Consider the following 10975-nt stretch of genomic DNA (forward strand, 5'->3'; position numbering starts at 1 on the left):
TGCTGATAACGTGTAATAAAATTAATTAACTTAGCAAAATAAGAAGAAGGACAGAAATTAGAAAAGAATGCAGAGAGAGATAATTATGTGTTTTTGTGTGTATAACTTGCACAATATCAATGGTTATTTATAGCCAATATAAAAGAAGAAGGGTGAGTAAATTAGTGGGTTGGGAAAAATAATAATATGGTAGGAAGAACAAAAGGACATCCACTTTCGAGAGATAATTGTTTTACAACACAAATACCTTAATACACGGCTTAATAAAAAACATTCACGGTAAAATATCGTTAGTGGAAGGCAAATCCTAAATATTAGAAGGGTATATTTGGACATTTTTCCCGAATAAATTAGAGTAGAGAACAATGGCATTTCTGTAATTTCAACCTCACCGAGGGCAATACTTTCAAGTGTCAAATATGGGTCGGATTTACCATACCCATACAACTACGACCCATGGCGGAGAACCCGATTTTGCCAAAGGTTCCGAAGAACAATTTTTACGCAAACGCAATCCTTCTTCTTCTTCATTCTATAAAAGTCTCTCTCTGGGCTTATGTATATTTCGGCTTTCCGTTCTCTCTCCTCCTGCTAATAGGTATGATCATCTCCTTCTCTGCTTCTCTTTACTCACAATCCTGGAAGTTACTGGTTTTTGTACATGTATATGCTTTTGTTTTGTGTGTTTTCATGTCCAATTTTGTGCATTTTTCAGTTTCATTATAACTCTCTCTAGTGAGATTCTCATTTTGATTGTCGATCGTATCGTTGTGTAACTTTTTTTCAATTGAATTACGCATCTACTGAAGAAACATATCGATTAATATATACTTGCTAGTACATTCTCTTCGTTTCAAGCTTGCTTCTATTTTGGTGAGTTTTTAATTTTTTTGATAAATTGCATATCTGGATTTGTTGCTGGTGAAGTGTACAGTAGCTCGCGTTTAAGTTCAGTTTTAGTTGGAAATGGATTTTTTTTTAAAATCTTATATAAGGGAATTGTTTTTGGATGTTGTAATCATTCCGCTTGGAGTTAGGGCTATGGAGATGGAGTTTGGAAATGAAAATGTGATTTTGGACAGTAGTGTTTTCCCCAAATTGTCTGATTACTATTCCTGAATTTTATGTGGATCAGGAATGTTAAGTTTGATGGTGATTTCTTCTGTTCGTTAGGTGGCATTGATAATAGAGTGTAAAACTGGATCAGTTAAGCACTACATGGATGTGTAATCATCGGTTTGGTTTGCATTGTAAAGTCCAGCTTGTGCCAAACTGTGTTCTGGAACGGTCTGCCGCTTGAAAGGCTGTTCTTGAAGGGTCTTCGAGAAATAGAGGACCCTTCAGGCTGGATTTTTGGTTTGGTTTGAAGCGGTTAGTCACAGTAAGATAAGTTTTGTGGTATAGGCGGTGGGTATAACTGTTGTCGGTTTGCTGAACATGCCAGCTGTACAAAAGCTTTATAATGCTTGTAAAGCATCACTTTCACCTAATGGACCGGTTTCAGAAGATGCTCTCGAGAAAGTCCATTCCCTATTGGGTATGTGTTTATGTTGATTAATTACTTAAATGTAGTCATATTTATTTCTGGATTTCTAATCACCTCATGGTTTAAATGGTTATTTAATTTGTCTTCTATTTTTATCTACTCAAGTTACTTCTAGATGTGATAAAAGATAGTTTTCTGGAAGATCATGTTCTTATGTTCAATGAGAATCTCCTAAACCTATTGGAGTGACTATCAATTTGTCTATTTCGAGATTGGAAGCTATAGCATCCCTTGGGGTCCGTGTTGTCTGTGCGTGTTGTGAAGTTATAGCATCCCTTGGGGTCTGTGTTGTCTGTGCATGTTGTGAAGTTAATAACTTTAATGTGCTTCTCTGATAGACTGATACATTAGACAAAATCCACCATTCAACTGTCCTTTCTTAAAAATTCTTTATTAATCTTTTTGTGTGATAATGCTACTCTTTTTCTTTGTCAATCGAGTTTTTAGATTTCAGGCTTTTATGTGCTATCATCTAGTTTACCATTCACGATGGACATTAAATATCAATTCGTACCTCTTTAACTTCATACTACATTTAAAACTACACTTTTCATCATTGATAACTTTGATTTACAAGTTCGTATAATTATGCAGCTCTTAAACCTCACCTTACAATTTCTAGGCTCTCAGCCAGCTAATAAATGTAGTTCTAGTTGGAATAGTAGGCCTCTTGAGGATCTTGAAGTATATTGTTTCGGCAATATGAATGAGTAATATCTATTATGCATCCAAATTATGCGGGCATTACTCCAGTTTTGCACACTCATGGGAGTAGATTGGGAGGGTGGGGAACTGGACCTTGTATTTTCATGAAACTAATGAGGTGTAAGAATCTTGGATGTATCTAAGATCATAGGGACTTGGAAGTGACAAGGAAGGGGATTGGTGCACTTCACTGTTAGAGTATGAAAGGTGGCACAATTGGTATATAGGTAGGGTAAAAACCTGTGTTATATCTTGTATGTGCTAAAATGATAAGAGTTGGTGCTAAAAGTTTGTCAGAGTAGTGTTAAATGTTAAATGTTAGACATTACCAGTTTCAAAAAAAATAAAATGTTAAATGTTAGTATGAAGTTAGTCCCTCATTAGTTAATTGTAGCATTGGGATGTATCTCACTCCTATAAATAGTAGTGTTTTGTGTTCTACTATCACTGAGTCTTCAATATGTCTTCTCTCTCTTTTATTTCTTCACAATATGAACCAAGGGAATGGCTATTAATTATATGTACTATTTTCTGGATACGCGCGTTGTACATAAACCTCTTAGCAATAAATACAAAAAAAATAATTAAAAACTTGCATAGATAATATTAAAAAATGTATTTAAATTATAAAATAAAGATTAAAAAAAGTGCAAATTTATGTAAAATGGTGAGTGTTGATCTTTGTTAGCTAGCAATGATAGAATTGTATGCCTAGACAATGAATCTAAAAATCCATGCAATATTAATTTATCGATCTCTAAGAAGAGATTTTTACTAATTGGAAGAAAGGGCCAAAATGGATATAGATTGTATTAATAAACGAACCAATAATAACTTTAAGTACGACTACCATCCTTAATAATTACCAAATCAAAGACAAACTGGATATAGCTTGTTATTAATTTGTTGATCTCTAAAAAAAGTTCTTGTGTGGATAGAGAATAGCACTATAAGTATGATCACCATCCTCAATAATAACCAAATCAAAATTAAAAGCCTCGGAAAGTGATTCGATGGGCAGAACAGGACAGAAAATTCTAATAACAGATGATATGGAAAAAGAACAAAAGAGTAGGAAAGGAAACATCCGTTACCTATAGATTTCTGTCTTTTTCGTATCTTGCGGACAAGCTCGTGAAAGACAAATCTCAAAAATCGTTCACATGCCTTTAAGATCTTAATAGCTTTCTTGCCGAATAGAGTATAAAACTCTGCCTTCAAGTACTGAAAATCCTTTAGATACATCTATGCTTGAGAAGATATGCCCAAGAAATTTCACCAATTCTTTGTATTCTCAGTAGATCTATCAAGAAGTTTTAATTAGGTATGAAATGTGCTTACCAAGCATTTGGATATATTTGTAGTAACACAGATCAACACCAAAACTGAATGCGCTTGTAACAGTGTCTTTTCATTTGTAATCAACATTAACTTAAACTATTTTTTCCAGTCCATTTACCTATAAGTACAAATAATCTAATAATGATAGGTAGGAGAAGAGTTGCATTATTTTTGTGAATCTTCATTGTACAACATTAATAAAAGGCGAAAGAAGTCATCCAACTTTTTATGGGCATTTTAGTCTTTTAACTTATTACTTTAGGTCTTCCCACTTTTAGAATAGTACTAGTGGCTGGACACTTGCGTTGCACATGTTTCCCATGTGAAGGTACATAATTATATCTAGTTAGATAGGTATGTTTTGTTATGAGGTACAAACATGTAATATGATCATATATCTCACATAATATCTCTATATAGACGATGTTTGGAGTATGCTTTCATTCTTACGTTTGTCATAACCAGAACTCTTGGTATACATTGATAGCCTTCTTAAAAGCGCAAAATACATTTGTCTATGAATTAGATGTTTAAATGAAATTTCAATTAAATATAAAACAACTAAGGGGTCGTTTGGTAGGATGCATTAGAAAAAATAATGCATGCATTAGCTTTGTGTATTGCTAATACCTTGTTTGGTACACTTTTCCAACCTATGACACTAATTATACACTCTATTTGGTATTATGCTATGTATAACTAATTCATGGCAAATCATGGTATTAGCAATGCAGGGGTTCTTAATGCATGCGTTAGCGTGGTTAAAGACACAATTGCCTCTCAAAACCTTTTTCACATTTGTGGAGGGTATTTTGGTAGACAAATATTTTTTTTAGAAATTATGTGCATGTTATTTTTAATACACCAAACCAAACAGTGCATCAGAAATAATTTCAACATAACTAATGCTAGCGTAACATATACCAACATTGCTTTTACATCATATTCAACAGTATTTTGATGCACCCTACCAAATGACCCCTAAAAGAATTTTCAATAACTAAGTAGAATGATACAAGAATTACTTTAAGTATGGGTTGCATAGCTAATTTGTGCAACCATACATTGACCCCAAAAAAGAAAAAAGAAATTGTTAGTGAAATTAGTACATTTTTCTCAAGAAACACTGTATCTTCTTTACTTCTGGTAAACATGAGAATTATGTGAAATAGAGAAGCAAAATGAGAATGGTTGACTTGATTTTACTTTTGCTTACTTGGCTCTTCTGTTTCAGGAGCTTTTCTATTCTTGTTTAACTTCAGCATTGTTGTCCTTCTCTGACGTTGGCTTGACAATCTTTTTTTGACGTTGTAACCATGAATACTCTAGAGAGAAAATTTGAAGAAAGGAATAAGCTAGTTAATAACATGCTGATCCCAGAACCAAAAAATTACGTAATTGTTAAATTTTGATGAAATTTAGAGTCATTTTGTAAGATCAATATTTAAACTAATAAAGTACACCATTTCCATGAAAAAATGTGGTTCCCCCCTTTTTTTGTTCCTCCTTTTTATAATGAAAGTATATTATTTACACTTATAAGCACAAGATCCACAAAAAAAATAAAATTACCGAACTTAGGACTATCATTAAGAATAAAAAGTTGTGTCTTTACCTGAATGATTATGGACAATTCTGTAGATCTTTTTGTAAGGATTATACGGGATTCTCGAGTGGCACTTTGAAGTTTGATATCAGAAATACATGTACTTGGATGTACACTATTTATATCTAGTTTCTCATTTCTTGAGGTAACCAAAGGGTTGCATCTTCTTGTTGAATTATATACGTGTAGTAAAATTATGTTCAATTTTTTCGTAACTATTGCTGATTCAGCATATCAACATATATGATGTAGAATTGCTGATGATTTTATGAACAATCATGAATCATAAATTGTAACAATCATATCGTGCTTCATCCTTACCATTTGCAGATTGATCTCTAATATACTCCATATAAATGGAAAAGAATTCGTGAGAAGATATCTCTAATATTAAATGAATTGTAAATAAATGAAAGAAAGTAATAGAAACCTTTAAACCATCAGAGTAACAATGATCATGGGTTGAAATAATGCTTGAATTTTTTGTCAGAAGCTGGTATTCTTATTGAAAATCCCATTTTGTGTACCAAATAAAGGGAATACAATCTTTCAACTCAATATAATGGTTGCCAAATTAAGCTTTTTGAAGACTTCATAAACAACAACAACAACAACAACAACATACCTAGTGAAATCCCTCAAGTGGGGTTTGGAGAAAATAAGATGTACGCAGACCTTACCACTACCTCACGGAGATAGTGAGGCTGTTTTCAAAAGACCCTTGGCTCAAAAGTCACACTCCCAAGTAAGAGAGAAAAACAAACAATATATATAGCATAATGGCAAAAAAAAAGCGATGCAAATTTTACAAGACAAGAATAATAACGATAGCAAAGTAATGTGATAATCAAAGGCAATAACAACACAACTATAAAGTGAAGACTTCATAAACGTAAGCTTAAAATTTAATAAATAAGCAAGGGAGCAATTACAGAGGGGAAGGGGGAAATTTTGAACCTTACTTGGGGCTGTGACTTTTGAGCCGAGGGTCTTTTGAAAACAACTTCTCTATCTCCATGAGGTAGTGGTAAGGTCTGCGTACATCCTACCCTCCCCAGACCTCACTTGTGGGATTCCATTGCGTATGTTGTTGTTGTTTGTTTTGTAGAATTAAGAACACATAAATAGATAATAAAGATACCTAATAAAGAAGCAATTACAGGGGAAGGGGAAAAGTTAGTTAATTATAGTTAGGGACTTTGTAAAAAAACAAAATGATGAAATGTGAGGAAAAAATGTAGATTTACTTCTTTGTGAACAAGTGTTGTGGAATAATGTTAGATTGTAATGCCTAAAATCATCAATTAACTTTTGATGGGTAAATTCATAAATCAACTTTTGACTTACATTGTTCCCACTTTTAGTATATTGCAACTATAGAATTCCATCAGAACACTTATAAAAGTAACGATATAGGAAATAAATTTTTAGATTCAAATCCTAGAACGGCGAAATCTTTGGTAGGGATCGCTTCCCCCTTAATAGGTCTTGACACAACATGAATATGGATTAATCAAGCTAGCGGTTCCAGAACAAGAAAAAAAATTGAAATGAACTTACCTTTTTAACAGTTGAAGATTGGCATTGTACATTAGAAACGGTGAACATGAGTAACCTTTACTAGGAAGTGCTTTACCCCCGATGTGGGATTTTCCTTAGCGAATTTGAATTTAGTTGGGCTCCAATGAGGTACTGGACATCGGGAACCAAAAACAAAATTTAAAGAACAACATTTTAAGGAAAGAAGAATCTTCAATTGATGGTGGGTTTTCGGAAAAAAGAACTACTCAATGGACTTCAATGTCCACTTATTTGAAAAATGTTTGAACATGACTTTTAACAAATACGATGAGAAAATTGTTAAGCTGAGGAAAGAAAAGACTTACATATGCAGTACAACTATAAATTCCTTCAACTTTTCAGTTTCAAAAAGCTGCAATTGCAATTTTTGTTGGAAGATGAACACGATAACAATAAATAGAGATGGTAAGAGCTAAGCGTAATTTATAATGAGTATTAAAAGGAAAAAGTAACTCTAGTACATTGAACAGACGGCAGTAAGCCAATAAGTATGCTCGTAATTTACACAATGTCTTCTCATAGATGTAAAATGTTTAATGGTATGATAGAATTTATTGAAATAAAAATTTACTTTTAAGGACAAAAAATGTTATAGGGTTGGTATTAGATTGAAGGGTTAAAAAGTCATTCAACTTTACATGGACATTTTAGTCATTCAACTTTTAACTTTTTGGCTTTCCACTTTTAACTACTTTATATATGTTTTGATGGATTTTGTGAAGTAACCACATTCTACCCTTCTCCTCTGCCATTGGTGGATAGAGACTAATGGAAGGTCTTAATATTATCTCTAAAACGTAGAGAAGGTCAAGTGGAAAACATTTATCTAAACACTCTTTGAGGACGCTGTCCTCTTTTTGTAATGGTTCAATTGGATAATGTATGTAGGATGTCGCCAGAGAGAGTAATCAATGCAGCAGGTCTTTTAGTGAGTAAATCTTAAAAGCATCACTGGATTACTTCATGTCAGCTACCAAAAGATGTGAAATTTTATGTGATAGTTCATTTCTCACGCATTTATCACATTTTGCAAAATAGTATAATATTTAAAGCTGACAGCAATTCCATGGAGCAGCTATTTGGAGATTGGATGGTAGTTAATTTTTTCTTATTTTATTTCTTCTGCGGAGGTGGTAGTTGGGGACAGATTTAGATTGGTTTTAACGTGGAGGTAAAAATTTGAGTTTTGTATTATTTAATCAGTAATAGGAAATGAGAATTTAGTTTACATTGTAAATTACAATGTAATTTAGTTTACATTGTAATTTACAGCAGTGAAGTGGAGAACAGCTGGGGAAAGCTTCTAGGGATTAATAATGTTAAATTTTTTTTGGAAGAAATGAGATTGAGATCTGTGCTCTGTGTAAAGGTGCTAAGCATGGGATGTAGATTTATCCCATACCCAGTCTCCATCTCAGAAAGACGACTGAAGCAGTCAATACGGTTTTGCAGCAGTCTTTATTCAACGTTTGGCTTGTTCAGTATTTGATCATGGAGGTGGGTTTGACAGTAATTCAATTTGAGGTGCAACTTTATTTGGGCCATGAGTTAAACTGTCAATTTTGTGATTATTGGCCTTCCTGTGAAATTTCAGGCTCATTTTGGCCTATCTCCACAAATGACTTATATTACTGACATTTGGGCTCTTCATTTGGGCTACAGATAAAATCAAGCCCTCTGATGTGGGTCTTGAGCAAGAAGCACAACTTGTACGGAGTTGGAATGGTACTCTGCATGAGAGCAATGGGGTACTACAGCCACCGCCACCAATCAAATACCTGCACTTACATGAATGTGACAGCTTCTCTGTAAGTGTTGCATAATGCTCTACCCCCTACCCCCCCTTTCTGAGGGGGGGTTTGGGATGGGGAGTTGTAGAGCAGTGCTGATATTTGGAGAATATGGATGATTAATATCATTTTGTAGGGTTCCAGTAGTAAAGAAATGATGCATGATTGAATCTTTTATCTTTTTTGGCATTTTTACAGATGGGTATATTTTGCATGCCACCTTCCTCTATCATACCTCTACACAATCACCCTGGGATGACTGTTTTAAGTAAGCTGGTATATGGTTCCTTTCACGTGAAAGCCTATGATTGGATCAATGTTCCAGGTCCTTTGGTTCCATTGGAAGGTGCGTACTGTTTTAATTAGACATCTAGGATGTACTTGGTGGATATATAATATCATTTCATTGCAGAACATAGGGTTTTGGCTTAGATGTTTTTGATGTGCTTGTTTTTTGCTATGTTTTTTCTAGTTGGGTGGCAGGTCCTTTCTCATCTCTGGTTTCTGTTGGCATGGTTTGTCAGGCCTTTTCTTATGTTCATAGATTTCTTTTTTAGTTTGAATATGATATCTCAGAATCATGTTTTTGTTTCATGATATGCCTATTTTTGCCTTATGAACTCCTTTTGGAATTCAACCATAAAACTCACTGACTGAGAGCTGGGTTTAAAGATTACTACTAAGTTTGAGGGTTTTATTGCATCATCTGCATCGTTCTTGCTTGTACTAATAATCACTTTGTTAAGCTGAGTAGACTTGCAAAGTCGAGGGTTTAGTTCACATGTTGTGCAGAATTTTGTATCCCGTGTTTCAACTGGAACACAAAATGTAAGAACTCTGTGCACGTAATTATATTACTTGTAGATAAGTTGACTGCAACTGGGTGACCAAAGATTATGAATAGAGAGGTACTAGCAATTATTTAATGTCAATTGGAAGGTGTCACTTTTACTAGTTTATTTTTTCTTTATTAGTACTAGTTTATCTGGGGTATTGTTTTTTGGGATTAATGTTCGTTATAAAGGATTCTACCCCTACTTCTTCTCGACTTCTTGAGTTCACAATATCTACATACAATACACACACATCGCAGTTTTCTATCTTCAGTTGCTAGCTCCTAATGTTGCTTGCTCAGGTGCAAGACCGGCAAAGCTTGTTAAAGACTGTGACATGACAGCTCCATGTGGGACAACTACTCTGTATCCGACTTCTGGAGGCAACATCCATTGTTTCAAAGCCATAACTCCTTGTGCTATTTTTGACATCCTTTCTCCACCTTACTCTTCTGAGGATGGACGGCATTGCACTTACTTCCGGAGGTCTCCAGTAGTCGATCTACCAGGTAGTTTCACTGTTAGTAATTTTGCACAGATATGAATTTTATTGAAAATCTAAAGTTTTTTTTTTAAGGTGAGCTGGAGGTGGATGGAGTGACATTCTCAGATGTGACTTGGTTGGAAGAGTTTCAACTCCCCGATGACTTTGTGATCCTTAGAGGGCAATACAAGGGCCGTGTCATCAAAACTTGACATGTTCCAATTTTTTTGTTTCTGTCCAACTTTTACAATGCATTCAGGTGAAAGAGTAATGTGTCAACCGCCGGTCTGAAAATAATGATGATAATTTTATATTGGCGAGAAAATTGGGGCATTTGAGATGTCCATATAATTATATACCATATACTAATTTACTGACCTCACCTTAAATTAGTGAAAACGATTTGTTAGACAAAGTATAAACCAAGTTTTGATCGATTAAAAACCAGCTCTCTTTGTGCCTGCTGTTTTTGCCTCATGTGGATCATGTAGTCCTATATGGTTTGTTGATATATATATTTAATTCTTTTTCAGATGCAATGATTATTTCTTGATATATATATTTTTTATTTTTCAAGAGTCAAATTTACAAAATTTAGTTGGAACTTTATATATTTTATCCATATTAAGAGAATAGCCAAAATAAAGAAATTCAAATAGATATTTTTTACAAAAAAAAAATTATGTATTTTCTTCATGCAAAGATTATTTATTTCAATTGTGCATTGTTTCTTTTTTGGGCCAAATAAATAAAATATTTTATTGAAATTTTATTTAGTTCTTCTTTAGATACAACAATTATTTTTTCTAACTATGTATTTTTTTTTTCTGGTCTTGATTAAAATATCATTATTTTTAGCCAAATTAAAAAAATATAATCAAAATATCATTGTTTCAATTTTTTTAATATAAAATTGGTCTTGAAAAGATTATTAAATAATTGATGAACTTAAAAATATATATATATTTTATTCTAAAAAATAGCCATATGAACAAAAAAATTCACTGCGTGTATTACACATTCATGAGTTGCCAAAGAAGCCGTGACTATCAAATTATCAAGTTGAGAGGGGTAATTAAGCCAACACAA

The 10975-nt window shown here is 33.4% G+C and overlaps 1 protein-coding gene across 3 annotated transcripts; it reads left to right on the forward strand.

The window, feature by feature from the left end:
* Positions 1-498: 498 nt before the first annotated feature.
* Positions 499-10420, forward strand: LOC129891925 (plant cysteine oxidase 4-like). Of its 3 annotated transcripts, none has more exons than XM_055967415.1 (7): positions 499-598; positions 1174-1537; positions 8232-8276; positions 8442-8587; positions 8768-8915; positions 9705-9911; positions 9980-10420. In XM_055967415.1, exons 2-7 carry the CDS (start codon positions 1438-1440, stop codon positions 10096-10098), a joined length of 765 nt encoding a protein of 254 aa, XP_055823390.1. In that variant the 5' UTR covers positions 499-598; positions 1174-1437; the 3' UTR covers positions 10099-10420. The 3 variants fall into 3 exon arrangements, with proteins under 3 accessions (XP_055823390.1, XP_055823392.1, XP_055823391.1); XM_055967416.1 differs by having other exon boundaries at positions 514-598; positions 1136-1537; XM_055967417.1 differs by lacking the exon at positions 8232-8276 and having other exon boundaries at positions 501-598.
* The last annotated feature ends 555 nt before the right edge of the window (positions 10421-10975 follow it).

Source organism: Solanum dulcamara, chromosome 6, assembly GCF_947179165.1.
Source record: "Solanum dulcamara chromosome 6, daSolDulc1.2, whole genome shotgun sequence".
NCBI classification, from domain to species: Eukaryota; Viridiplantae; Streptophyta; class Magnoliopsida; order Solanales; family Solanaceae; genus Solanum; species Solanum dulcamara.

Bases quoted from the DNA above. Each gene is read 5' to 3' on its own strand.
- LOC129891925 (XM_055967415.1), top strand. From the start codon at position 1,438: ATGCCAGCTGTACAAAAGCTTTATAATGCTTGTAAAGCATCACTTTCA. The intron at 8,588-8,767 runs GTAAGTGTTGCA...GCATTTTTACAG, and splicing joins ATGAATGTGACAGCTTCTCT to ATGGGTATATTTTGCATGCC. The intron at 8,916-9,704 runs GTGCGTACTGTT...TTGCTTGCTCAG, and splicing joins TCCTTTGGTTCCATTGGAAG to GTGCAAGACCGGCAAAGCTT.